This window comes from Aspergillus luchuensis, chromosome 3 (genome assembly GCF_016861625.1).
Source record: "Aspergillus luchuensis IFO 4308 DNA, chromosome 3, nearly complete sequence".
NCBI classification, from domain to species: Eukaryota; Fungi; Ascomycota; class Eurotiomycetes; order Eurotiales; family Aspergillaceae; genus Aspergillus; species Aspergillus luchuensis.
Genome location: NC_054851.1, coordinates 1,409,076 through 1,436,872, shown reverse-complemented (window position 1 = coordinate 1,436,872; position 27,797 = coordinate 1,409,076). Strand labels below are relative to the sequence as shown.

Sequence of the window (27,797 nt, the reverse complement as noted above, 5' to 3'; positions counted from 1 at the left end):
TAGCCAATTGCCGAAGTGGAGAATCTCGGTAACGTAAACCGGGTCTAGTTGGTCTTCCAACGATAGCTGCCTCACAGAATACCCGAATCCTTGAGGGCATTTTGCAGGATTGTTTCCTTTACAGCGGCGAATACCAGACGGATATTCGTCGTGTCGGTAGCCTGAGTCAGACTTGAGGGCGAATTAGTGATTACACAGCACGAGCAGGTTTGACCAAAACTTACTGAGGGTAAAGATTCAGATGCGCTCTGTTGACTTGATTGAATCTCCAAAGAAGGTATTTGGCCGCCCGATTCACGTCATTGCCGCCGGAATAGTCCGGAAAGTAATGGTTCAATGGAGATCGAGGAAGCTTTTGTTTGAAAAGATCGACCTTGTTTAGGAAAAGAATTATGCTCGTTCGCATAAACCATCGAGAATTGACCACGGAATCGAACAGGACTAAGCTTTCCATCATGCGATTCTGAAAGCGATATCAGCAGTGGCGCATGGGCAGGGCGATGAAGCGCTCCGAGACATACCTGATTGCTCTCCTCCAATAATACTTGGTCATACTCACTCAGCGCCACGCAGAAGATGATGGATGTTACGTTTTCAAAGCAATGAATCCACTTCTTCCGCTCGCTCCGCTGGCCGCCAACATCGAACATACTATGTGACAAGTCAGCAAATCGTCGATGAAACAGGGGTCACCTTCAAGGAGAGGACAGGTCATACTGTATGCTAAGCTGGCCCATGGTAAATCGCGTCTCATATATACCTGTCGTTTTGGTTCGCGCGCGGAGTACATCATTTACGTTGGGTATGTAATCTGGGGAAGCTATCCGCTTAGCTTCATCAAAGAAACTAGAAGGACTCGGTCAGCGGCTGTGCTTGTGGTAGGACTCGATTTGACGCAAGCACTTACTATGGCGCAGAATCCATCAGATAGAATTCGTTCTGATGCTCCAGCACATTGGAAGTACAAGGGTCATTCCAGAGATACGTTATCGCGTCACCGACCCGAGAATCCAGGGGTATATTTGGATCAGGGTCAATGTTATAATCGGAAAGGAATTGGATGTAGTCGCGGACTTTTTGACTTGAAGGTTCTAGCGAGAACTGGTGGTAGGCTGCTATGAGAGATTTGGTACAATCGAGGAGGTTCTTGTAGACCGTTAGGCGATATAACGCCAGCTCTTCAACTGTGTACCCATTTTGGTGGATGATCTTCATTTGCTTGACGATGGTCGACTTGCCGCTTTCTCCGGAACCTAACATCACACACGACATCACAGTTAGCAACAGTTGAGCTTGAAATAGCATCGGCCTTCGCATAGCCGGATGAGGAGAATGCAACTAACCAAGCAATAGGATCTTGCACTCTCGCCGTAGCCGCCTAGAGTCCTCTTCTAGTTTTCGGTCGATTGCTTGGCTCCTCCGCTTCGACTCCGCATCTCCTGTCGCTTCCGTGCTTACACACGAACCCATGTTCTCGGTATGATTCCCAGACAGCGAAAAGCTAACCCATTAGCTGCCTGCGGAAGGATACGGCATCAACCTGTCAGGACGCTGAGACCCGACGCCGACGGGAGAGGCGAATACCCAGACGAGTGGCAGCTCCAACGACCCAAACAGACAGATGTGATTGCGGACGGAAGGTTATGAGCGGCGCAATGGGGAGGATATCGCTGCAGCGATCGGAACAGGGAGAGCAAGAGAGACGTTGGTATATGCGATCGACAACGGAGTTCGATCAGGGATCGAGGCTTGCGCGCGTAGTGGCCGAAGGCAGAGCCACAACAGACGGCTCGAGGTCGAAACGGGGAAGGCCGGAGCGACGACGACTGCAAGCTCCCGGGGAGGCGGAGGTGTTGGCTCGTGACGCAGGAGGTGGAAAGGAAGCAGGGGAGACAGCGAAGCAACGAAAAGACGCCGAGCCCAAGCGCGGAGTAGGATGGTTCTGCTGGAGGTTTGATCGAGAGGGTGAGGGGTGTCAAGAGAACCAACTGCGGAGCAGGAAAGCGAGCGAGAATGACGACCTGACGCTAAAAAGGGTAGTTAAAGTCGATCGGGGGGGGGGTGATGATGTGGGAGAGTGGATGAGAGCGCGGATCTCGAGTGTGAGATAATGTAAGCAATGGGGATCAGTCGTCGGTCGGGTCGATCAATCAGGCGGGTAATAGTAGTTAAGGGAGGAAGGAGATGAGATGGGATGGGATGGGATGGGATGGAGGATGGGGGGGAACTAATGCGCGGACGTGTGAATATGAAAGGGAATTAGGTATTATTACTGGTCATTATAAAGGAGAAAATAAGTTCGTGTGCGTTAATTAGTAGGAAAGGAAAAATGAGGGGGTGGAGGGAGGAAGAGGAGTAAGGTGAATGGTAGGATGTGATTGATTGATGGAAGGTTAGTTCGTAGTGGTTGGTAGAGAGGATGGGATGGAATGGGGATGGGATGGGATGGGATGGATGGGCCAGTTGTGGATGTTTCCCAATCGTCATCTAGACAGGTGGAAGTGGAGATGGCAGAAAGACAGAGGAGAGGATTACATACTCGCTCGATCGTAGGGGCGCGGGTGGGTATTTGGGAAAAACGTGGACCGGGCGACCCAAGCTTACCGCGAGTGAAAGACATAAAGGGAGAGATGGAGAGACGACCAAGAGAGAGGAGAAAGAGAACTTCTGGCGCTAAATGGGGGTTTGAATGGGTGAATGGATCTGATCGATCTTGGGGTTGTATGTAAGTATAATATTCCCTCCCTCCAAAAAAAATAACGATAATAATAATAATAATAATAAATAACAATAATAATAATAATAATACCCTCTACTATTCCGATCTTTATGTCAATGGTCGGGTTCACCTGATGGCCAAAGTTCTCCCTCTCCCAGAGCATGTCTGAGATAGTAATCCTACTTCTTTTAGACCCTCCCCATCAGCCCCTAAAGAAACATAACCCACGCTTTACCTACTACTACTAGACTACTATTCTTGTGGTCAGATTTGTGGGCAGGCCGGGGGAGGCAAAAAGAAAAAGGGACTAATGTACTAGTAACTCAAAACGCCAGTGGCAGCAATTACAGCGAGTCAGGCCAGACAGGGCACACTCAGTTTGCCTAGCTGCTAGGCTTTCTCTGTCGCTCGTAATATTTTAGCGTGTGTCTTGTATTCTTCCCTTTCCTCCAACCAACACTTACTACAACGACTACTGTGCGTCCACAAACCCGAGTAAAGGGTTTGATTCTCTATTGACGGTATTGTGTCACATCTGGTCTAGAGCCGATTCGGTGGTACCCCGTGCTCCTGAATATCCAAACAAACATTTTTCGCATATTTTCTTGACGCAGGGAGTGAGTGTCGATCCTCTTATATACTTAGATCTTCTATATGATACATTTCTTCTTTGGTTGATTATTGTGTATTTCTTATTCGTATTGATGGTATCCTTTTTCTCAGTTTCATTTACCTTTCAGAGCATCATCTTGCCCAGCAGCACATGAAGTGAGGCTGTGGCTAACAACAGCACCCGAGTGGAACACTGTGTGCTTAGAAGATCGTCAGACTAACCGGGGCAATTCATGAGGCTACCTGGTCACTTGTCGCTACATCCAATAACATCATCCAACAGTCCCGATCAACTTAGTACTTTGCACTTAAGCATGATAGATACCAGTATTCGCTGGCCTGTCAATATAAATTTCAGCTCAGCCCCCAATTGGCTGCAATTGGAGTACCAACTTGTGTTATAGCCATGTTTTGACTGTATCAAGAATACTAGTGTAGGGGCGCCCCTTGTCGAGCATCCCGTCCTGGATGATCGTTTTGGACGTATCCGAAAATGAATGACTTGATTCTAAGTTTTCTCATTTTCTCACTATGGAGTACACTAGTATCCGTTTTGAACTCCTCTTTTCCCCCACTGCCCTCGAATCCTGTGTTAATAATAGGAACTTGGATCGGAGAAATGTTTTGAGACAACAACCATGTGCACATGAAACACTGGCTGTAGCTACCACAACTAAAAACACCCCTAGTCCTCTTTCTTTTCCCTCACCATAGTTACATCCATTTTTATTCTCTTGCCCATCAGAATTTGATGCTGTAGGAACAGAAGAGGGTGTGGTAAATCCCAAACATCTCTGTACACAACAGCAGATATTCACCTCGAGAGCGTGCCATGCGAGTGAAAGAAAATTGAGGATGGACAACCGAGTTTAGATGCAATGTAATGATGGATTCTAATGATGACATGCCGCTTATATTCATATCATGTCAGCAATCCGCGCTCGGATTTAATATTGCTTGCCCGTTGCATCTTACAATTTTGGGCTCTGGAGACACGGACGGGTGACATTATACTTCCACTCGAGATTAATTGGCCCTGGCTTGTACTTGTCTATATATTCACAGCGACATTCTGCAGCTTATAGTGGCCTATCAATTGACACTGAGCCTGAGAAGCATAAGCATTGTCCAGAACCGTTAGTCGCGGTCACTGGCTTTGATCAAGGTTACATAGAATGCGGCTTCATGGACCTACCGGGCTTAGACGTTACCTCGTGTAGTAGCATGCCAACGAGTCTATGAAATACCGCTGGACCCATTACCAACAGAGCCAACTTCAATGTGTTGACTGCAGTATTCATGCAGATATTAAATGTTCATTAGAAAGTAAGACATACAGTGGACCATATACTTAGGAATGTCGAGCAGTCAATAATGACTCGAATTAGACACGGTCAATTGATCTCGCAGTTTACAACAGGAACTCTTCATCCAGTGTTTTGACATCAGCTCTGCAACCCCTCACATAGAACGGTCACGCCGTAGGACGTTCCTTTCTTCATGCCAACATGAAACCAGTCTGTTGTAGTACAGCAGGGATGGCCGTGTCAAAGCGGCATGTCATGTGGCATTTGCCCATCGTCGAAACGTACTTCCATTGTGCCCCAAACTCCTTGCAGGTATGAGAACCAGTCTTCTACCGGTCGCTCCGAACTTGAAATCTTGTGTACTTAGTATCAGGGTTGGGAGAGAAACAGCTTTATGGTCAGAGCGCAGATAATGATGGGGTTGGACCATCTCGGGTAAATTAGGTTGTATCGGCATATAGTCAGTCATCCCCTAAGACCTCGCTCCCCTCCTGTCAGGCAGCATGGCCGCTGCCGAGCACTAGTAGCTGCGTTGGCACCCCGTGCCAATTTCCTTGTGCTGAAACTCCTCGATTCTAATAATGGCATACGAAGGGAAATCTGTCAATCAAATAATCATGACAGCCTGAACAGCCTTACACAAACCCGGATATAGTTTCCATACATAGCACGGAGTAGTTACTGTACTAATGTTGGTAATCACCTGATTGTCCTTCTTTCTGTCCTTTCCTCCCCGGGTCGCCCCTTAGCCAGAATTAGAAGCTTTGACGAATACAAGATGAGTGTGCGAGAAGAACGTTGTTCGGCCGACATAGTATGTTAGATATGAATTTATCAATGGGACAGGAATGAATATTGATGGGTTGTTCGTCACGAAATTGGTGGAATTGATTGGAACCGGCTGAGCCCCACCGAGGGGGGGGTATGATGACATTGAGGAGCACAGCTTGATGCTAACTAGTACTACTGATAGTATGGTTCGCCCCGGTTGGGCATTACGTAGTAGTAGACGCCTTCTTGGAATCATACTTACTGTGAGTAGTATTCCGATCGATCGCGATGATGGTTAGCCCATCTATCGATCATTACTCTAATTAACGGCCATATGAATGGGCTGACACGGGATCTTGAGGTATACTGCAGGAGAGATGAATCTTTCCCACATACACACACACTTTCTCTCTCTCTCTTTCTCTCTCTCGCCATATTCTAAATAGTTAGGTTGGGATGTTTGTAAGTACCAGTAGTCTGCGACCATACGTATATGCTCCATGTCTATTCGCCTTTTGAGATTGTTGCAGATGCACTGGAGGAACAATTCTGGTAGACCCCGCGGGGCATTGATACTTCTTTATATATACAACATCGCAAAAAATCTAATAAAAGAACTACTAACCAATGAAGGACTACATATCAATTGCATGCCAATGATAATGATGATATGATTCTCTTGGATAAAATTTCCCATGGACTGTTAGGTAAGCGTGACGGGCTTCTTCCCTGAAATTTGGAACCGTCTTCCAACCAATCCAACCAATGGGTATGACTCAAGAGTCTAGACAAGACCGCGTCACAGTGGCAGTGGCACTAGTAGTCGATCGGTAGACGAGAGGGAAAACAGAAAGGAACTAAGAATCGCAGAGCTGCTCTTGCACAGTACACAATAGTAGTAATAAGTTGTGCCCACACCCAGCCGGACCTTTCTGTGATACCCTGCTTCCGTCGCGGACGTCATCGGTCTTGTTTTGGGCGTTCCGGAGACTGAGAACCTCAACGGACTAGTAGGAATTACTAGAGAGAGACTCGTTTTCCCCACACACACCCTGCTGGGCGCCACCTACGGTCTTTTGCTGCCTCTTTCTCTCTCCAACACCAACTACCAGTTGTACCTCGTTCCTACTTACATCCCGCATTTTTATTCTTGCTCTTGTCGTCGTTCACTTTAGCCTCTCCTGCTACTGCTTCTTTTTTTTTATCCCTCCCACTCGACACTCCTCTCCCACCTCACTCATCTCGATCTCTTGTCTCTTTTGGCTTCCACTCCCAATCCCCAAATCTCCTGAGAACGAGCTCCGAGGCTCCCACTTTCCCCCCCTCCTTGAGTGCGGTGTACCGTCATCCTTACTCCAAAATGGCGGAATTCGTGCGTGCCCAAATCTTCGGCACCACCTTCGAAATTACAAGCAGGTGCGACTCTTTTTTGACGATTTAAAGAAGATCAGTATGATCTATCGATCATTTACTCATTCTCTCGCAGGTACACAGACCTGCAGCCCGTGGGAATGGGCGCTTTTGGTCTCGTCTGGTGAGTTCGACAACCCCTCTTCTGGATTTCGCCGCCACGCGGATGGCTTTTGTGGCCCGCCCGAACAGCACATGGACTGACGCCTGTCATGATATAATTCAGTTCTGCGAGGGATCAATTGACAGCACAGCCGGTCGCCGTCAAGAAGATTATGAAGCCGTTCAGCACACCAGTTCTGTCCAAGAGAACGTACCGCGAGTTGAAGCTGTTGAAGCATCTACGACACGAAAATGTTGGCCAAAACCCCCCACCAAGAGGCGGTCCGCCATCCGCCGTACCGCAATGCTGACTATGAGTAGATAATCAGTCTCAGTGATATTTTCATTTCTCCGCTCGAGGATATGTAAGAAATTTTGCCTGCTTCGAGTTCTCACTAAGTTGCCTTGTTTCCTTTTTATTCTGACGATCGCCGCAGCTATTTCGTCACGGAACTCTTGGGAACCGACCTCCATAGACTCCTCACCTCCCGTCCTCTGGAAAAGCAGTTCATTCAGTATTTCCTCTACCAAATTTTGGTACGCCATTCTGACATTTGTTTCCGCGCTTTATCTATCGTGGATCTTTCCCCTGGCGTACGCTGACCATCCGCAGCGAGGACTAAAATATGTCCACTCGGCCGGTGTTGTCCATCGCGATCTTAAGCCGAGCAACATCCTCATCAACGAGAACTGCGACTTGAAGATTTGCGACTTTGGTCTTGCCCGTATTCAAGACCCTCAAATGACAGGCTATGTCTCGACCCGGTATTATCGCGCTCCCGAGATCATGCTCACATGGCAAAAATACGACGTGGAAGTGGATATTTGGAGTGCGGCCTGCATCTTCGCGGAGATGCTGGAGGGAAAGCCATTGTTCCCAGGAAAGGATCATGTCAACCAATTTTCGATTATTACAGAGCTTTTGGGCACCCCGCCGGACGACGTTATTCAGACCATCTGCAGTGAGAACGTGAGCATCTCCTCCGCGCTACCGTGAACGCTGCTCTTTCGATGATCTATCGCTAATACTTTCATCATGTTAGACTCTGCGATTCGTCAAGTCGCTGCCTAAACGCGAACGTCAACCTCTGGCTAGCAAGTTCAAGAATGCCGACCCAGATGGTATGTATATCACCATCAATCAAATCAGTCGACACTGGCCTGGTCTCTAACATCATCATAGCTGTTGATCTCCTCGAACGAATGCTAGTTTTTGATCCCAAGAAGCGAATCCGTGCAGGCGAAGCGCTTGCGCATGAGTATCTCGCACCTTACCACGATCCCACCGACGAACCTGTGGCCGAAGAGAAGTTCGATTGGTCCTTCAACGACGCCGACCTGCCGGTGGACACCTGGAAGATTATGATGTGAGTCTTTGCGAAGTAGGGTTGCCAAGTATTGAATGCTAACCTAGAGTAGGTACTCGGAGATTCTTGACTTCCACAACATTGACCAGGCCAACGATGCTGGCCAAGTGCTCGTTGAAGGAGCAGTCGCCGATGGACAGCAGACCTTCGCATGAGTAGGTTCCACAATATAATGCCATGGACAAGGCGCAGGCAGCGATGCGATATGATTATGACGTCGTCAATTCCTTCGATTTCTCTTGGTATGTAGACTGGAAGCGGGGACTGTGATATGGTGTTTTTTTGCCCGACACGGGTCTTCTTGTGCTCCCTTACCAAATTTTTCTTTTTACTTTTTCATCAATCTTACATCCAGGCGTTTACACACGACCCGCGCTTGGAAACTTTTCTACCTGCGTTGAGAGTCGGACGAACTGGAGATTGGACCCGTCTGTAACACGACTGAATTATTTTCTGTTACCCATTCTTGATGCTATATATACACTTCTTCTTGGTCCACGATTGATGAGCATGCGTGTTATAAATCTCTTTTTGATTAATTCGAGTGTATTGGGGTGTGTTGTGTCTGTCCCTCCCTCTTTCCCTCTGTGTGAGTGTGTGTTTGAGGAAACTTGTTGGATTTGCGTACGTTGCGCCATAGAATCGAATTTGAGAAAAAAAGAACATACTAATTTTGTGACGTTTGGGGTCTTTCTGGTTTCCTTTGGGTCTAAGGAGGGAGGGTGGGGAGACGGAATTGGAACACAAATATCGTGCGAGATCGTAATCCCTAATAAAACTGCTAAGGAGCAAGAGGGCGTCAATTCCTTATCTTTCATCGAAGCCATCAGCACCTTAAATAGTAGCCAACCTTAATCCCGAGGCAGCCTGTCCAGCGGGGCGTATGGGGCCCTCCTTTTCCAAGAGTTCTGTCTCTCTTCCCCCAACTTCCCGTCACCGCCCGGCCGGGGGAACCAATCTGCAAGCGGATCTGGATCAATCTGCCAGTGCCAGCAGCTTGCTCCTTCCCCCCCCTGGTCGGGGTCCAGTTTAATTCCAAGACTACCGATTGACTCGGACTAGTGATCGCTTCCTCGAGTCTTGCATTAATTGTCGGTCGTCCCTTTCGTCCCACGTGAGGCCTCCTCCGTTTTATCTTTTTATTGGGTTCTCTTCTAGACAGGAGGGGCTTCCTCCTATTCTCAAAAAGGTGGAAATTGGCTTGGAACGTGTCACTTCTCAGTCCCCATTTTCTATGACCGTCCCCACGCCATGTCTTGCGTCCGCAGTGGTCAGGATCCCATTGTCATGGTCATAGATTTTCACCATGCAAGGTGAGTGTCTCGTCGTCGGCTGAAGCAAGCCCATGAGGGGCAAGAAAGATGTTCCAGAAGGGAGGCTATGGAGTGGCTGGCTCCCCGATCAATATCAACATTCCTCGATTGCACACCCTTTACTACTACTAGTGGCTCACCCCCCCCGGCTCTATCATGGTGACTGGGTCGGAGTCAAGCACTAGCACTTGTACCTCATCTCTGTTTCCTGTGTCTCACTTGTTCTCTTCATTTGATCCATCGCGCAATGAGCTGGATTTGCTAACCATTGATATTCATTTTACTCTGCCAGGGGTCCCGAAATAGAACTATGCGTTGGAGACGATGGAAGCGATCCTGCAGCGGAGAATGACTGGTCATTGTTACCGTTTATGGCCTTATCCGATGGAGCGCATATGTACGACCCGAACTGTCTTATCGTCCCTCGTGGATCAATACAACTACTGAGAGATCGCTCTGAGCTGCGTTGACACATATTGTACCTTCTAGGTCCACCGAAGAGTTCTCGTACTTCACCGTGCGGCGGAAGGAGACTCCTACCGAACCTGCGACTTCACTCTTCGGCATCTCTTGTTCCCGACAGATCGATTCGAATCTTCTCATATATCGCCCTCCGGATGTTACAAGATCCACGGTGCAAAAAGCGGTGGTAGTGGTGACGGATAACCCTCGGAGCTTGGGACAACTGAGGGAGAAACTGTCTGTTGTGACTTCGGCTTGGTTTGCCCAGCGGTATGTCTATCAGCCGATGCCAATTTCTGGGACGATCTGCTCTCGCTTGCTATTGGGCAATGGTACATCGGATACTATCGTCGGGTGTCTTGGCTGACACAGCATCAACAGGGATTTTTCGGATATCGATATTCTAAAGGTGCGCTCTTAGATAGAAGTCTGTCTCGACCCTTGCTCACATCTTCTTAGAAATTTAGGGAAGGCCTCGTGATCAGTCTGAGGAAGGATGAGGGATCAAAAGACCAAAACCTAGGTATGACTGCCCTGCATTTTGGCTTCGCGCTTCCCTCTGGTTGACGTGTTGTATCAAGGTCTTTCCCTGCGGGAGATGATCCATGAGTTCAAATACCAAACCTTGGTTCTCTTCAAGGCTCTACTTCTACAGCCAAAGGTAAGCAGTGCCCAGAACAACAGTATACTTCACATACTAATGTTACGTAGATGCTCTTCTTCGGCTCCCGATGCGAACGGCTGTGCATGATTCAGTTCTCTCTCGTTTCGCTCATTCCTGGGCTTTTGAATAAGTTACAGGACTGTGCTGATCCCGCGTTTGATACCTACGCACAGACTGTGGAACAGCCGACGTCCCTCAAGACGAGTGATAGAAATTCTTGTAGGTCATCTAATCCCTTCTTCACTGGGTGTATACTAATATCCACAGTATTGGCATATATGGGTCTACCTCTGCAGATTTTCGGCAAGGTTCGTTAAACACCATTTGTAGGGTTTAGGCTCTTCTGACATGATCTAGGGAAGCATGTTCGGGCCCTACACGCCATTGCAGCAGCTGGATCTGCTAGCAGATTATGGAACAAAGTCGTACGTTGTCGGCTCGACAAATTCATTACTGTTACAGCAAAAGGATCGCTATAGCGACATACTAGTTAATGTGAGAACATTTCGACCCTTTATAGATACTCTGCTAACATCTGAAATCTCAGCTTGACGAAGATACCATTAATATCTCATCTCCCACCCTCCGGAATGCCTTGGCACTATCTGTCGCAGACCGGCGCTGGATTGACCTTCTCACCCAAATCATCAACGACACATGGGATGAGGCCCATCCAGAGCAGCCTAAGACCCACGGATATATGGGGTCGGAGGAATTCATTAGACTACAATTTGAAGAATACCTCTTAGCACTCCTCGCCTGCATGCAGTATCACGAAGAGCTCAACTCTCTGAATGCTGACGAGTTAGGCCGGAGGAGCCGTGCCCATCTAGAAGCATTCAATATCGAGGGAGACCCGGCTTTGGAATTCAATTCCGAATTCTTGGCGCAGTGGAGGAACACGCCGAATTATTCGCTGTTCAAACGTCTGACCTCTGATGCGCTTCTTTTTTCGATCGTTGAGCCTCGCCATCCCTGCGCAGGAGGGCTCACCATTGATGATGTCCAACGACGTTTGTCTCAACAAGTCGCGGAGCTTCACTTAGACGAAAGGGTCCGTGAAAGTCGCGAGGCTCTGAACAGGCACATTTCTACTGGGCAGAAGAAAGTGAGCGCGGCATTCAACAGCTTCTGGGCGGACATCGAATCCATGCGGGAGGCCCAACGCAAAAAGAATGAAGAGAAGGCCTCCCAATCGCAACGTTCTTCCTTGGACAAAGGCTCTCGGAACTCTCCACCATTTTCACCGTCCGACACCGCATCGGTGCATTCCACCAGCGGTGCTTCCTGGTTCTCTGCGCGTAAAGCTCCTGCTGTCGATCTCACCCAAGCACAGGCATCCGTGAGTGCAGCAAGCCAGAAGGCAGGTGCTTATCTCAGCTCCTGGGGCTCTTGGGCCAGTGAGAAGCGGAAGGAATGGCAAGAGAAGAAAACCACGCCGGCATCACCAACCTCCGTCAATTCGCCATCGGCTCCGGCACTAAACAGCATCACAGAAGCCAGCGAGGCGGACCGAGGAAGACGGCGGTCCATGCAGTCTCGCCGCAGCGAAGACTCCACAATCTCCCGCAGTGGAAGCAGAAGAAAGCGGTGGAGCAACATTCTCCTGCGGCGGGAAAGCGGGGAGTTCAGCTCCGCCTACCGAAAGGACGACGAGAGCAGCAACAACGGCGAGCAGGACACGTATTCGAGATCGCCCTTGTCTCGCACAGCTTCATCAGTTCACGATGACGAGGTCCCCGCGATAGAATCAACTCAACCGCCTATTGAGCCCACAACCCATTCCGCGCCCGAATTCAATGAGCCCGCACCTACCACTGCAGCGGAACATACGAACGAGTCACCACCTGATGAAGCCGAAACCTCTAAACTGAAGTCCCTGGAAGACGAAGCGAAGGCTCCTACTACTACCCACTTGCAACCATCTCCTGACATCAAGGAAGTGTCACCTGAACCGATCGAGCCGCATGCCGAGAAATAAGACAATCATTCTGTTGATGTCTACTCGATCATTATAATAGTAATAAGGGAACAACCTATGTCCCCCTGTTCCCATTCTGTATGTAAGCCTCCCGCTTTATGTCACAACAGGCTTTCTTTCTATTTCTCCCTTTCGGGGAGAACCCCCCCCACCAATGCTCATCTATCATCGAGAGCTCCTGATACCCGAAGAGGACACAAATAATGCCTGTATATATGACGACGCATGCCATCTATCTCAAATGTCGTGTATACTCTGTCCCATCATGTGAACTGATACATAGAAATCGCATAGTAGCTAGATAACGCTCATAGTGTTTTGATACCAATCATACATAATATTTGCATCAGATCTTTACTCACTAATTCTTGATAGTATAGTCTAATATCAATGAGGGGCTTGTCTTTCCACATATTATGAAATATCCAAATTTTGCCTAATTACTGAGATCGCCGCTCAGCCCAACCTCGAAGAGTTTCAGTTTAAATGAACTTAGATGAAGGAGTATGATGAGAAAGTGAAAAGTGGGATCCAGTCTAATTGTATATCTGGGTTGTCATTTGTCATAGCAGCGCTGTGAAGAAAAGAAAAACACAACGTTTCCCATCCGCCGCTCCTCGATGTGCCATTGGGACAATATGAGTCAAGATAGAAGAAGACTAATATAAAAATAAGGAGGCTACTGCGCTAACAGGACATTTGAGATGATGGTTGATGTGGTGTTTGTGATCTTGATCCAGGATGAGGGGATTGAACCGCCAAGATGAAAGGAAAGGATGAGGAAAGGAAATGGAGAACTCGGGCTATATGGCGATCACGCGATGTAAGCGATCTCATCACCGTCCAGCCGCTCTATATAATCCTTCTCCATGAGTGCTTCGATGTTCTTCTTGATGTCCGGGACCTTGGGAGGGAAACGCGACTTGACCTGTTGGATCACTTCTTGGACAAGTTGCACATGCTTCATCTTCTTACGAGATTTCATGATACGGACAATGGCGGACTGTTATACACATGTTAGCGACATGGGAATTCTTCCAATATGGCATATGTGCAAGGAACATACCTGAAGCAGCAGCTTCCGATCCTCCTCAATCGTCTTGTGCGTATCATCAGACTCAACCTTCTGCTCAGACTTGATCTGGATGTTAAGGTTGACCTTGATCTTCTTGTTCTTGAAGTTATAGTTCAGGGAGAAGGATGTACCAGGTTCTGGCTTCGACCCCTCCGGATTTATGATGAGCACCTTGGCCTTCAGGAAGATACTCAGGTTCGGGTCAAGGATCTCGGGAGCAAGGGATGTGGCTTTTTGGATTTCCTCGTAGGAAAGAGTGTCATGTTCGTTGAACAGTAAGAGAATACCCATCTGGAAGGTCGACACCTGGAACGTGTACGGAACCTTGGTGTTTTTGATGTAGTTGGTCTTGATTTCACCTTTGCATAGCTGCCAGAGCCATGTCAACTTACGACCATTATGCTTGTCAAAGTAGAAACTCTGGAACCGTTCAGCAGTCTTGACGATTTCCGGTGGCGCGAGAAAGTCAGTCGAAGGCGCACTAAGGGGCCAGAATCCAGTTCCCAGGATCTGGAAGTGTGAGTCCACCAGTTTCCTCCGATCGTCATCGTCGAGAATCTTCTCCTGCCAGTCTCTGTAGCTGGCGTTAAGATCCTTCGAAATCTGAATGTCTTGGAACATGCGCTGCAGCTTGTTGGTGTACTCGAATCCACACGCCTCCTTCAGCTTGCTAATCATACTGGTCTCTGCATCGTCAGAGACCGAGCTGACGTGGACGAGACGTTTAGCCAGCATCTTGGAGTAGAACTTCTGGAAAACATCCTTGTCTTCAATGTACTTGAAGACAGTCATGATCTGCACCAGCATTTCTTCGAGTTCAGACTCCTCCGCTGCCTTGGAGCCCTTCTTGAGCAGTGAATCTGTGTACCGGGCCAGCAATTCCGGGGTCTTTGTTGAACCAGATTTGCAAATCTTATTGCGATTTACAAATTCACGGCAAGCATTATCTAGAGACCGGACGAACTCCGACTCGCCGTTGAAGGCTTCGCTTACCAGACTCTGATACCGGGTGTGCACCTGCAACAGTGCATCGACGTAGAGCTTGGGCTCAAAGGATTCGCCATCCGCGGCAACCTTTTCCACGGCAGCCAAGCCTGCTTTTCTGACGTGGGCTTCAAACTTGGTGCGGAGAGGGTCCAGGCCGTCTTTAATGCGAGACAAGAGTCTGTACATCCGGGCTAGATCTTCTTGGCGTTCATTATCCAACAACACCTGGAACTCGTCCCGCAAGAGTTCGGAGTGCGCGGTAACAAGCACATCCAGGCACGTGTCAGTGAGGTGCTTAGAGATATCCGGGTGCAGATACAAGCCCACGCGAGCCTTCTCTTCGTCCAGACGAGCCTCCGCCTTCTTCATGTACTCAACAACACTGTTCTCTGCGACAAACTGGCGTGATTCATTCTCATAATAGACCCTAGTGGCGTCAATGAAGGGCTTCTCGAAGTAATACCGATAGACCTCCAAGGTGGATTTGCTAGAGTCGCTCTCGTCCAAGCCAAGGGAGACGAAGGAGTCAACAATGCTCTTGATCTGAGACTGCTCGATGGTTTCGCCGTTTCTCTGCTTCTCGACCAAGTTGAGCACCGCTTCCATGACCTTCTCATGGACCTTCATGAAGAAGTCATCCTTCCACTTGACCAAGTGCAAGGTATACACATCGTATACATTCTTCTTGCCTTCGTCAATCTCCCGCTTGACCCAGTGACGGTTCAAATATTTGAAGAGATGGTTGATGTACTTAGCCGCCGTCGTGTAACGGAGCCACTCTCGGATGTAAAATCCCAGCAGGGCCTCTTCCGCATGACCCTCGGACTCCTGGTATACCGCGTCAAGGTGACGAGAAAGGTACTCCCCGAGCAACTTGTACAGTTCCTCTCCTAGTAGGTGTGCTGGTGATGCCGTCAGCTGTGGAGTTCTGAGACTTAAGAATTTGTGTGGTTGTGACCGACCGCCATGATGCGCTTTTATGTTTTGGCTGCTGCCGATAGCCTTCTGTGACGTGCAAAAGTTATGAACGGCGCTTGTTTTATGCAGGTTAGCCAATACATGGGGGCAGGAGACGCCTCGGAAGCAGGACATACGTATACAACGCCATGTACTAGAACAACGAAGATGATATGTCAGCACACCATCCAGCTCGGCAGATAATGATGATCCTGACGGGCAAGCCAGGAAAAGAAATTTGAACGGCATACAGTTTTCATATCCACACCTTCCTCCAACTTGAGCATCACGCTGTCGATGCCCTTCTCTAGGAACGTCCATCTGCGCACCGTCAGCCAAGGTCCCGACCAAAGCCGCTATATGATTCCTTCTGACAAGAGCGGCCGCCCAGCTTAGAAGGACTCACGTTTCATCCAAATCATCCTTGTGAGGGATTTGGGGGATAAGAGCAGGCATTCTGCGAGCTATGGATAGTCGAGTTCGAGCCTTGAGCACAGGTCTATGGAGTAAACGGGACAGCATTAGCTTATGCGAATTTGAGACGACTCCTTTTGAGGAGTTGTCAAGGCGGAGGAAAGTTCTCGTTATGGGACGGAACAATGGACAAGGAGACGATAGCGACCAGGCACAAAGACATGTGAGGAATGAAAGGGAACACGGAACTTACCTCAACGTCTCAAGGATAAAATGAGTGACCGCACGATGAGCGGTGGGCGGCTAAGCTTTAAGGCAGCGATGATGAGTCTAGATATCAGCTTCAAGACCTCAGCCTAGCATTTAAGGCAGAAGAGAAGCTGGCGCGCTGTGGGAGACGACCCAAGGAGCCACGAGGATTGCACTGCAAATGCCCGGAACAACTAGAGTAGGTAGTGACGCGCCTTGGGGGGGAGAGGGTGGGGAGGGTAGAAAAGCGAAGGCGGGAGGAGATATGATTTGAGCAAAGGAAGCAGAAAGAGGGCGTGGCGGTTGGGCGGAAGAACTAAGATGGGGGGAGGATGATGATGGCTGGTGGTTGGTGGTTGGTTTAGTTTGGCGGTTACTAAGTAACTTGGTGGAGGTTCCTCCAACAGAGGGGGGGAATTGCTCGCTGTTTGCGGTAGGCGGTCAAGCCCTTTCGATCTAGATTTCGATTCCCCAGGCCGCCCTGCTGAGTGATCGGGACTAGTACAGAGTCCTGTGAATAGTCTTTCTTTAATCTTAATTACTTGAAGGTTTGTTCCAGGTCTCTTCAGCATCGTGTTACATTGTGCACGTCCAGCTTTATATCTCCCCTAAGATTCTCCCCCAAACTGGTAGGCTGTCACGGGACCCGACCCTTGAGACCAAACTGCTACGTAACCGCCTACCCTATTTCTGACCCCCCCAAAAATGTTCATCTGTCACACAGTCAATGTCGATCTGACTGGACACATCCTCCGCCGTTGGAGAGAAGACGTATCTAAGATCTCCTGGCATCAATGACACGTTGGATGCGAGACAATCAGCTCATTGCGTGACGAAATGCTAACTGTCATGCATTCTTCGTCCCCTCACAGGGGGCAAGCAGTACTAATGACGTCACACATACTCTCATTACGGGTGAACTGATCTTTAAAACCCTTAGAAAAATGAACCACCACAACTCCGAATTCCATTAGCACTAACATAAAAGAAGAAAGACAAGAACGAATGGCCGTGTTGAAACTCGATCAATCATGTCGTTCTCTCCTCCTTCAGACATTTCCGTGACATCTCGCCAGATCCCCAAATGGGGTGGCATTCCCAACACCTCAATCCAGTCTAAGCCACTCATGATCTACCACAAAGCTTTTAACGCGTCCGCTCACGATCTCGCGGCGCACCTGGAGGAAATTGGCGAGGTCAGACCACAGTGGGTCTATTCCATGTACAGTCAAACGCACTTTCACAGCACCACTCACGAGGTGCTGGGTGTGGTTTCCGGCCGTGCACGGCTTTGCTTCGGTGGGGAAGCGAACCCCGAACGCTTCGAGCCGACCGTCGAAAAAGGAGATCTGATTATCGTGCCCGCCGGCGTCGGCCACCGGCTGCTGGAGGAGCTCGGCTCTGGCCAGGGCGACCCTTTCCAGATGGTTGGCGCTTATCCGCCCCAGAAACAATGGGATATGTGCTATGGTGACTCAAGGGAGGAAGACAAGGTTTCGCGGAATATCCATGCCTTGAGTTGGTTCCACAGCGACCCCTTGTGTGGGCAGGATGGGCCTGTGCTGCACGTCTGAAGGATTCCTTGGGATAGATTTTCGAGCGATAACAGCGGCCGTGGATTCTTTACCATCAAAATTTCATATGTACATAATGTTCTTATCGTATATGCACAGTGATCGTGTAATCCAAAAAAGAAATCAGATTTTCCCTTTCCGACCCAATGCTTTGAAACTCCAACCGACCACCACGACAAACATAAACTCCATAACTAAGCTCACGAAGCAAAGATATAGCGCCAAGTAAAGCAAACGGGGGAATGAGAAGGAGAAATTGAAGGAGGTTGAAAGGGGTAAGCCAAGAAAGGAGTAAGAAATTAACTACCGGAAAAGCAATTCGGGGTATTAATGTGGTGGAAGGGGGGATAGAAAATTGCCCCAGAGGGACTATAATAGAGAGATGAATAAGGGGGTTGGGGGTATATTGTAAGAGCTGCACTTCATGAAGCAACTCGTTCGACAAGTCTAAATCGAAGCTGTCAGTATCGTCATTCGTGTAACATGGTAAGACTCTCGTACCTGAGGACACTGATGGAAAAGGTGGTAAGCCAGGCTAGTAGCGCAATCAGTAGTACACAAGCTAAGGCGATCTGCCGGTCGCATATTGCGTCGTTTTTCGGCGCAACCTCTTGGTTAACTTCAGCCATGGTGCATGCGCCCCTCACGGTCGAGAGTGATTCGAACGCCAAACTGAGATTGGCCGAGTCGAACACAATGAAAAAGATGTCCAGAAGAATGAGTCGCGCCTTGGCGGAGGGAGAGCGAAGACCCAACGGCTTGGATGTGTATTCATCAAATGTAATGTAAACGAGGTAAACCAAGGCAACCGCATCGACGATAATCGCCATCAGTGCAGAGGGGCCTTGGGGATGCTGGTACGTCCCCGAGAGATGTTGGATAGAGCCTCCAAGAGCTAATGCAGTGAGGGAAAAGCACCACACCGTAAGTCGAAAGATCAAGGGGACCATAGGGCTCTTGAGAAGCGTGCTGTGGAAGCGCTTGAACCAAATTTCTCGTCGTCTTCTCATCCTCAAGGGGTCTTCGGTATCTTCATCCGGTTCACCTTGACCTCGCCAAGGTTCAGAATAATCACCGAGATTCTCATTCAACCAGTCCGGCGTGACGGATTTCTCCTCAACTCCTTGTTCTCGGGGGTATGCAATGTCCCTGGAAAAGTTCTTCCAGCGCGACTCGCGCTCTCGTCCAATGAAACCCCTGCTACTTTCACCCTGTCCACTCGAAAGGGTAGGTCTTGATGCCGCATAAGGCGAATGATTGTGCTGGGCGACAACAGCTTCTCCGGGCTGTGATGGAAGCAGCCTATCTGTGACAGCTGCATCTACCTCATCCTCCGTATACTCGACTGAACGGATCCATGCTATACAGGTTATCGTTGGTTAGCTGACTTAACCCGGTGGATCCGAGATCGATCAGGACACAAGGGGAAACTCACCTGGTAAAGTCCGAGGTTTCTTCCCCATTGCCGGGATGTTGTCGAATTCGCCCACGACTGTACTCTCTGGAGAACGTGAGTGCCCAGCCAAGTAGTCTACTGCCTCATGTGGGTGGACGATATCATTGTCGCTGTGGAGCGCGCCAGTGGAATGGTTCGATTGCGCCGACATCCACTCGGTAGCGGAGGGTTGCTCCGACAGCTGTTCATCGGAGAGCGGAGCGGCATCCGGAGGCTGCAAATGTGAGTCGCGCACATCTTGTGCCATTGCCGTACAGTTCAGCGGTGGTTCCAGGCGAAGGTGCGTCGGCGGGTCGGAAGCTGGGGGCAAGCCGCGGATCTAGTCTGCATCGCCTCAATGTCCCTCGGAAGATTAGCGGGCACCGGGCTTGACTGAAATTTGGGAAGCCTTGGCCCTTGGGAGAGATAGGATCATCGAGAGAATAGTCAGGATGGGTGAAACAAAGCGACAATGAACTGAGATCAGACGTCGCAGAAGGAGGGGAAAAGAGAGCGAAAGGCTGGGAGGCTGGTTTACAAGAAATTTGGATGATGGAAGCCTACGTAGTAATTCGTCCGGACTGTAATCTTAGCTGGAGGAGCTAAACCCCCAACCGGTTAGCTGCGTAACTTTCGGCCAGGTACACTCAGTACTTACCATACCGTACAACCTGCAGCCACGATGCTCAATACTATCGGTAGTTGCAGTGTCATGCATACCGTCACAACAGTAAGCTGAATGACGTCTGAGATGCAACTAAGCAAAGCATCATCCATCATCACCACCGCCGCCGCCAATTAATGGTCCGGCAACCTCCACGCATCCATCTCCGCTACACCCATTCATTCCCTGATATCAATTCAGAAAACGGTAACAACTACGACTCGAAAAGCCAATTCAGGCCCCGTGACCTTCGAATACCCTCATCAGACAGGAAAGGCATGCCACTTTCATCTACGCCCTTGAATCGGTTATTTTCTCTAGTCGATCGCTAGCTCTCCCTGGCTGCCTCCCAAATTTGCCCAAATCAGCCATTGTCGCTGATCCTTGGATATACGCCACGGCACTCATAATAATATCACAAAACGGATCCCTTCCTCAGTTGCTATGCGACTCTTCGTCATCCCTATCTCGACGCGACAAGCTCTAATCTACGCTCGACCCCTCCGCCGTGGTCCGTCGCAGAAGCCTTCGATACATGACCGGGTCATACAAAAGGCTGCAGAAACATGGGCGAAATGGGAGGAGGCCGATAAGGGCTGGAAGAAGCATTTGGTCTCTTGGGGTAATCGGGTGCAGCAACGCATCCCGTATCAAGAATGGGGTCTGAAAAGTATTCCATCTCTCGCAGCGGTGCGGCGACTTGATGAATCCTACGGGGCCAAGAAAGTGGACGTACTATTCCCGGGGAATGCTATTCGGCCGGAAAAGCTACAAAAGATGTTGCAAGCAATTGCGACGGAAAGGCAGGACTTGCATCGCCGAAGGATGTGGTTGAGCTTGCTTGCGACGCCCTTGACCGCTCCCGTTGGGCTTATTCCTCTGTATGGAGCTCTTCTGATTTACCCCGATGTGAATGGCTTGCTTGACCCGTAAATGCTAACCACACAACCATGCCTACAATATAGTGTACCTAATGTCCCTTTCTTCTACCTCGTGTACCGAGCATGGTCCCATGGACGAGGTTGGCTTACCACTTCTTTCCTACTCATGACAGTTCGTGAACTGACCAGCCCAAGCACTTAACGGCTCCAAACACTTGGAGTTTCTTCTAGAGAAGAATCTCCTGAATCCGATATCATACCCTGGGCTCGAAGAACTGTACGCGAAGCGCGTATCTTACGCGCTGGAGAATACTGGAGTGGACAAACCCATTGCGGAGATGGTAGAAGACGTGGAGAAGAGTGATGATAAATTACTTCTCCGCATGACAGATGCGAAGAAACTAGCCTCGATACTCGAGGCACCGGATCTTGCGCTTGAAGCTGAGCGAGCTATCATACAAGTGGAGGAAAAGCTGAAGGCTGATGCGAAGAAAGATGCTGAGGATGGGGCCTCTGAAAAGAAAGATACATGAGCAAAGGGGATAACTATGGGAAGGATTCCTACACGGCAACCATCATGGCCCGTGGCTGCCCCAGGTCTTCCGAGGGCAAGTCAGTACATAGTGTTTGTAAATGGTGCATGGCGAATGGAGCTTGGAAGCACACGCCCAGTTAGAGTGATAGGAAGTATCTAGACATATTGCGAAATAATGAAAATCACGCGACTCTCCAAGCACTTCAAAGCTATCGATTTATGAGGCTATCCAGAGACTATATCTAAGATAAAGTCGATTATCTGGAGCAGTACCTGGACGGAACTAACTTGTTCCGGTAATCCCAGCGGAGCCATTGCGGGACGCCCGAACCGGATGACGCCCAGCAATCCAGCCAAACAACTTCCCCCCATTTATTCCCCCCATCCTGTTCACTTCATTCATTCTTACCTCCTATCTCCCATTGCTCGGTGTCCTGCTGAACCCCCCCAAGTCGACAAGCGACTATGCCTCCAATCATGTCAACCAAGAAGATCGAGCAGTGGGAAATCGAACGGTACTGGGAGATCTTCGCATCGCTGGCAGGCGGCCAGCCGCGTTTGAACAACTCCCAAGCGGCCTCGGTACTCAGGAACAGTCGGCTTCGTGATGACCAACTGGAAAAGGTCTGGGACCTGGCAGATGTTGATGGCGATGGCGAACTGGATTTTGAGGAGTTCTGTGTTGCCATGCGATTGGTGTTCGACCTTGTCAATGGGGTATGTGAGCTCCCCTACTGCGGCGCCTCCCGGTCCCTCCTGGTGCTGCATGTCTCCTTTCCCGCCCGCTTCTGCAGTCCAATGCTTCCCCCACTCCATTACGTTACATGCTAATATATCCAATCCGCAAAGGAACTACAAGCAGTGCCAAACGTTCTTCCGGATTGGCTTGTGCCCGAATCCAAAGCTCATTTAGTTCATGCGACCCGGGCCCTGAGCGGTCGTCCAGAGCAATTCGAACGGATAGAAGACGAGGATGACACTCCCGGCTTGAAAGATGGCTTTGAATGGTACATGAACCCATCCGATAAGTCTAAATACGAAGAAATCTATCTCGCGAACAAGAACCACCGCGGGGAAATCTCCTGTATGTCCGAATTCAAGCTCACCCCCAACTTCTACCTTCCGGGTCATGAAACTGACATGATGCCGGTCTCATATAGTCGAATCGTTACAGCCTCTTTACGACTCCCTTGACGTCCCGGACACAGACATCCGCTCTGCATGGAACCTAGTCAACCCTTCTGCTTCCCCGACCATCAACAAAGACGCTACGCTTGCATTCTTGCATATGCTTAACTACCGCCACGAGGGCTTCCGCATTCCCCGCGCCATTCCTGCATCCCTGCGCGCTTCGTTCGAGAACAACCAGATCGACTACCAAGTCGACAATGCTCGTCCCGCCCAGAAATGGGGCGCAAGCGGCGATACGGAGACCCTCACGGGCAAGAAAGCCAAGTTCGGAGATACCTACTTGAGTCGACTGGGTGCCGGAGGAAAGACATCCTATACACCCAAGGGCACGGATTTCAGCGACACCATCCAGGATGAAGAGTGGGAGAAGGTTCGGTTGAGGCGCGAGCTGGCGGAGATCGAGTCCAAGCTGGATTCTGCTAGAAAGGCCTCCGAAGGACGACGCGATCGACCTCGGAACGACGGCCGGCCCAACTGGGTGTTGATCAAGAAAGAAGCACTCCAGCTGCTGGAGTACAAGGAGCGGGAGCTACGGGAGCTGCGTGAAGGCGCGGGCCGATCCAAAGACGGCCAGAACGTAGAACGTCTCAGAGATGATGTCAAGACCGTTGGCGAGCAAGTCGAAGGTTTGAAGAGCCATCTGGCGCAACGGAGGGAGGTGCTCTCTGATCTGCGGGCACAGGTCGAAGAGGCAAAGTTGTCCCGCTAATCATCCAATCTATTCCTCGTTCGACTTGCCTTTCCCTTTTCTTGCTTCGTTTTCTTGAATATACTTTTCACCTGGGTTGCTTTCTGGTATTTCCTTCTTGCCATGAGGGGTCTACGCTCACGAGCTTTGCTATTGTGTTGTTGTCGTTGTATAGCCATTTTCTTGGCGAGGAGCATCAGGCGCTTAATGGATTGATTCGTGTCTCGTTTATTTTCATGCATGCTTCGCTTCCACTAGAGGTGTGATTTGTTCCAACTCATTTAAGTCCTCAGTTTGGACTTGCTCTCGCGCATTACCCGCCTATTACACCTCTTCCTTTTCCAGTCACCCCCTCTATCTAATGTACAGTACATAATAAGAACGCCCTATAAACCTAGCCTAGGTTTCGCTTTCCCTGACCTGACGCCCACCTCATAGTAAGTAGGTCATAATGATTGATGAAGGGCACAAACAACCTAAACGCCCGCCTTCATGAGGAATAAACAAAAAGAAAAGTGAGAACCAAAAGAAATATTACTTCCCAATAATCTGCGCCATTAAACCATCACCATCCCTCTTCGTCTCGACAGCCATGAAGGCCCGTCCAGTAGTATCCAATCCCTTCTCAGCACGAGCATACGCCTCCTCACTGCGATCCGTCAAGATATCCAAATCCTTCTTCGAAAGCAAAGTGGCCGGGTCCGCACCAGCCTCAAAGCTCTCATATTCATCCTGCCCCAGCGCCTTCTTCAAATCATCAACATCATTGGAGCTAAGTCCACCGGAGTCCAACAGACTCCGGAACTTGCCCTTCTGAATAACCAACCTTTCGAGACGACGCTTCGAGTCCGCTTTCTCGAGCAGCGTCTGTTCCACGGTTCCCTTTGTCGCAAGGCGATAGACAATAACCGGTTTCGTTTGCCCGATGCGGTGGGCGCGGTCTTGCGCCTGCAGATCCTGCTGCGGGTTCCAGTCGGAGTCGAAGAGGATGACGGTGTCGGCGGCCATGAGGTTGATCCCTTGGCCACCGGCGCGAGTGCTGAGGAGGAAGAGCTTGTAGTCTTTGTCGGTGTTGAAGGCTTTGATTTGTGCGCGGCGGTCTTCTTGGCTGACGGCGCCGTCGATGCGGCAGCAGTTCCAGGAGCGTAGTTGCGTGGCCCAGTCTTGGAGGATGTCGAGTTGGGTCTTGAATTGGGAGAAGATGAGAATTTTGTGGCCCTTTTTGAGAAGGCAGGGGACTAGCCGGTCTAGGAGGAGCATTTTGCCAGATGCTGTGACGAGGGTTTCGTCGATAGAGGTTGGATCGTCCATCCATGGCCAGTAGAAGTTATGTGGGGAGTTGCAAGCAAGTCGGGCTTGCATGATGGGGTTTTGCATCTTCTTTTGAGCGATTTCTTTCTCTAAGAGGTGGGAAGGAGATTGTCAGTCTTCCGATGTAGGGTGAGGGCAGGGATATGGAGGTGCTTACTGGCAAGCCGGATGGTTTTGGCTCTCTCTTGCTCCTCCTGTTCTGTCTCGCTGGGTTGTTCAGCGATGTCCAGATCTTCTTCTAAGCCTTGCTCGAGTCTGCGAAGTCTAGAGTTGAATTCGCGGTCGCTCAGCTCCTTGTAGCTCGACACCTTGCCGCGTCTCCGGGATGTGGGCAATGCTGCACTGGCTGGTGTGGATGAGCGGCTAGATTTGAGACTCTTGTTCGGTGATGAAGCTTCGCTGGTATCAGCGCTGCGTTTCAGGCTCTGAGATCGTGACGGTCTTCCACTCTTAGCCATGAGACGTTCCGTGGCTTTTTCCTCGAGGTACTGGCGACCAGTGCCGTTGAGAATCTCACGATAAAGGTCTTTCTGTTCTGCTGTCAACGGCGCATATAGGATGTACTCCCGCTTCTTGGGAAGGGACGTCTCAACATCGGTCTTCACACGTCTGAGGAGGAAAGGCTTCAAGATCGAGTGCATGGTGGAGACCAGCGTGCGCTTTCGACGTTCCATGACATCCGTCTGACCATTGTTGTCCAGCATGGACGAGAAGTCAAACCAACCCTGGAAGCTGTTGAGATCATTGAAGATCTCAGGTAAGAGGAAGTGCAGTAATGACCAAAGTTCGGTGATGTTGTTCTGTAATGGTGTGCCCGTGATGAGGAGCCTGTTGGCCGAGTTGTAGGTGAGCAATTCCTTGATCAGTTTGCAGTTCATGTTCTTCAAGCGATGTCCTTCATCCTGCAAACATGTTAGAGAATCGAATCATTTCAAACGGTCATGCGATGGGGAAGCAGAACATACCACAATGATATACCGCCACTGATATTGCGCGAGGAACTTTCGATCGTTCATGCAGATTTCATAGGAAGTGCAGACGACAGGAAAATCCGCGCTCCTCTGGTCCTTCATGTTCATGAACTTCCTCCTAATGGTTGCACGTTCATCCCTTGTCCCATGGTACAAAACCGTCTTAATTCCAGGCGTCCACTTTGCAAACTCGTCCACCCAATTGCTCACCGTGCTCAAGGGAGCAGCTATCAGGAAAGGGCCAGAGACATTCTTCTCCTTAAAGAACGCAATTAGTGAGATAGCCTGAACGGTCTTCCCAAGGCCCATCTCATCAGCCAGAATGCCACACAGTCCATTCATCCATAGCGACTTGAGCCACTCCAACCCCTCCAATTGATACTTCTTCATCTTCCCTCCGGTCACCAACTCCGGCTGCTGGGTAGCAACTAGTTCCTGACCACCTAGTGCCGTTGGATTCGCTTCATACTCATCTGCGGCATGCTCCAAAGCTTCCTGAACCGTCGGCTTATCCTCATCGACCTTCACATCCGCCTTCTTGAAGTAGCTGGAGATGGTGTTGCCATTCGCAGCCGCAGAAGCAGGCTTCCTTCCCCGGCCTCTCCTGGTCTTAGTGGTTTCCTGTTCTTCCTCCTTCTTCCCTTCTTCAACGGCAGCTTCCGTTGTGGTGGCAGCGGACTGCCTTGCACTCGTACGCGTCTGTCGCCGTCCAACCGGCTCGCTAGCACCCTTGGGTTTGGTTTCAGTCTTTTTCCCTTGCTGCTGCTGTTGTTGTTGCTTGGCTGCTTCAAGTCTCGCCTCTTCCTGCTGTTTCTTCATTTTGTCCGCCATTATCGCAACGAAGACCTATCAAGAGAGAGCGAACTCATCAGCAATAGTTCTGCGCCACCCAAATCTCTTCCAACCCCATGATCGAACAATCGCACCTCACTGGTGTTAAGAAGATGCATCAGCGCCTTCGCCTTCACATCCATCCCCTCAATATCCTCCGATAAATCCATCTTATCCTGCGGCGTGGTCTTCTGGTCTTGGTCGGGTCCGTCTGTCATCGGCGTGGACGTCTGCGAAGAGCCTGTTTGTGGGGCGAATTCATCAAGGGAATCAGTCCCGGTAATGGGGGTATCTGGATTCGACATCTTCCCACTTCTATTTTGCGTACTTCACGGATGTCGCTTATAGGGTCTGTCGTCTGCTAAATATTCTTTCTGCGCGGCCAATGTCGCAATTGCCTCCCACAGCGGGATACCGGAGCAGAGTGGGATTGTCCGATTGCACCTTCACTAAAAAGGCCTGCGGTGAGTCTTTATCTCCCAGGTGTCCTGCAACTCCGTTAAACAAGAGGCGATAATGGTGCCCTGGAAATGGGACCAGAGCATCAACACTGGGCAGGCAGCCTGCACGCATGACGGACGGGCGGCGCGCCTTTGTTCTCCCACGCGGATTTTCGCGTCAGCGCACGGACCATCTCTAAATGGGTTTTTGCCTTTCACATGAACAACCGCTTCTTCCTCTTCCTCACTAAGACACCACCTACTTGATACAGTACCGCAAATATATGCAAACGATGTTCTAAGGTCCAGGTACTTGTGTACCTCACCGATCATGCTGATAATGATTTATGATTGAATAGTGCATCGTGGTTCTGCTATAATCAGAGCCAGTTCTGCAGGACCCGGAAAGTACGGTATAACTATGGATTATCCCCCGACATATAAACCATCATCATCATCATCATCATGCATGGCTGTGTTCAGTGCAAGTTGCCAGCTTTTAAGGCACAGCTAAACTACCCTGTACCCTCTATCGGGCCCCAGTGACACCTTTGTTGTCTTGCAACGGAACATACCAAGCATCCACGCGTTCTTCGTCTCGATGCAAGAAAGATATTCACGCCATGGTGCTGACGTCCTTCGATGCCCTTTGCTAAGGCTCTCTCTTAGAAGGGACAGCTTCCTACTAATCTAATAGAGTCCATTAGGGACCTTCCATTCAATATTGCATCCCCCGTACATAGGACTCCTGTGGTTTATCATACCTGAGCTTCCTCCACATATTCATGCTACAACATATAAATTGCAGAGGGACAACACTAGATCTTCCTATTTCCTGCTCGCTCATTTTAGTACAGGCCCCGCTGAATTTAAGCTAAGCAAGAAA

The 27,797-nt window shown here is 49.7% G+C and overlaps 10 protein-coding genes across 10 annotated transcripts; 6 read left to right on the top strand and 4 right to left on the bottom strand.

Annotated features, from left to right (window-relative positions):
- Window positions 1-71: 71 nt before the first annotated feature.
- On the bottom strand, window positions 72-1,470 carry gpaB (guanine nucleotide-binding protein subunit alpha gpaB; the record flags this gene model as incomplete). The annotated part of the gene is made up of 6 exons (XM_041687017.1): window positions 72-171; window positions 225-463; window positions 522-651; window positions 718-846; window positions 908-1,253; window positions 1,344-1,470. 6 exons carry the CDS (start codon window positions 1,468-1,470, stop codon window positions 72-74), a joined length of 1,071 nt encoding a protein of 356 aa, XP_041540943.1.
- A 185-nt stretch (window positions 1,471-1,655) lies between these two features.
- AKAW2_30495A (uncharacterized protein) lies at window positions 1,656-2,111 on the top strand (the record flags this gene model as incomplete). Its single annotated transcript, XM_041687016.1, has 1 exon — window positions 1,656-2,111. The coding sequence occupies one exon, from the start codon at window positions 1,656-1,658 to the stop codon at window positions 2,109-2,111; it is 456 nt and encodes a 151-aa protein (XP_041540942.1).
- A 4,658-nt stretch (window positions 2,112-6,769) lies between these two features.
- sakA (mitogen-activated protein kinase HOG1) lies at window positions 6,770-8,443 on the top strand (the record flags this gene model as incomplete). Its single annotated transcript, XM_041687015.1, has 9 exons — window positions 6,770-6,825; window positions 6,896-6,943; window positions 7,046-7,175; window positions 7,243-7,286; window positions 7,359-7,458; window positions 7,535-7,891; window positions 7,965-8,043; window positions 8,105-8,288; window positions 8,341-8,443. 9 exons carry the CDS (start codon window positions 6,770-6,772, stop codon window positions 8,441-8,443), a joined length of 1,101 nt encoding a protein of 366 aa, XP_041540941.1.
- Window positions 8,444-9,539: 1,096 nt separating this feature from the next.
- AVL9 lies at window positions 9,540-12,708 on the top strand (the record flags this gene model as incomplete). The annotated part of the gene is made up of 10 exons (XM_041687014.1): window positions 9,540-9,601; window positions 9,894-9,998; window positions 10,091-10,333; window positions 10,445-10,472; window positions 10,523-10,586; window positions 10,645-10,724; window positions 10,775-10,946; window positions 10,995-11,035; window positions 11,085-11,222; window positions 11,275-12,708. The coding sequence occupies 10 exons, from the start codon at window positions 9,540-9,542 to the stop codon at window positions 12,706-12,708; spliced, it is 2,367 nt and encodes a 788-aa protein (XP_041540940.1).
- An 814-nt stretch (window positions 12,709-13,522) lies between these two features.
- Window positions 13,523-16,183, bottom strand: culA (cullin culA; the record flags this gene model as incomplete). Its single annotated transcript, XM_041687012.1, has 5 exons — window positions 13,523-13,711; window positions 13,775-15,803; window positions 15,865-15,881; window positions 15,979-16,048; window positions 16,134-16,183. The coding sequence occupies 5 exons, from the start codon at window positions 16,181-16,183 to the stop codon at window positions 13,523-13,525; spliced, it is 2,355 nt and encodes a 784-aa protein (XP_041540939.1).
- Window positions 16,184-17,421: 1,238 nt separating this feature from the next.
- On the top strand, window positions 17,422-17,964 carry AKAW2_30491A (cupin domain-containing protein; the record flags this gene model as incomplete). The annotated part of the gene is made up of 1 exon (XM_041687011.1): window positions 17,422-17,964. The coding sequence occupies one exon, from the start codon at window positions 17,422-17,424 to the stop codon at window positions 17,962-17,964; it is 543 nt and encodes a 180-aa protein (XP_041540938.1).
- A 422-nt stretch (window positions 17,965-18,386) lies between these two features.
- AKAW2_30490S (phospholipase D regulator) lies at window positions 18,387-19,667 on the bottom strand (the record flags this gene model as incomplete). The annotated part of the gene is made up of 3 exons (XM_041687010.1): window positions 18,387-18,411; window positions 18,466-19,324; window positions 19,400-19,667. 3 exons carry the CDS (start codon window positions 19,665-19,667, stop codon window positions 18,387-18,389), a joined length of 1,152 nt encoding a protein of 383 aa, XP_041540937.1.
- Window positions 19,668-20,507: 840 nt separating this feature from the next.
- Window positions 20,508-21,477, top strand: AKAW2_30489A (mitochondrial K+-H+ exchange-related family protein; the record flags this gene model as incomplete). The annotated part of the gene is made up of 3 exons (XM_041687009.1): window positions 20,508-20,944; window positions 21,029-21,084; window positions 21,140-21,477. 3 exons carry the CDS (start codon window positions 20,508-20,510, stop codon window positions 21,475-21,477), a joined length of 831 nt encoding a protein of 276 aa, XP_041540936.1.
- Window positions 21,478-21,944: 467 nt separating this feature from the next.
- end3 (cytoskeletal adaptor protein SagA) lies at window positions 21,945-23,379 on the top strand (the record flags this gene model as incomplete). Its single annotated transcript, XM_041687008.1, has 3 exons — window positions 21,945-22,196; window positions 22,329-22,563; window positions 22,640-23,379. 3 exons carry the CDS (start codon window positions 21,945-21,947, stop codon window positions 23,377-23,379), a joined length of 1,227 nt encoding a protein of 408 aa, XP_041540935.1.
- A 513-nt stretch (window positions 23,380-23,892) lies between these two features.
- On the bottom strand, window positions 23,893-26,776 carry AKAW2_30487S (putative SNF2 family helicase/ATPase PasG; the record flags this gene model as incomplete). Its single annotated transcript, XM_041687007.1, has 4 exons — window positions 23,893-24,758; window positions 24,827-25,571; window positions 25,635-26,486; window positions 26,567-26,776. 4 exons carry the CDS (start codon window positions 26,774-26,776, stop codon window positions 23,893-23,895), a joined length of 2,673 nt encoding a protein of 890 aa, XP_041540934.1.
- Between the last annotated feature and the right edge of the window lie 1,021 nt (window positions 26,777-27,797).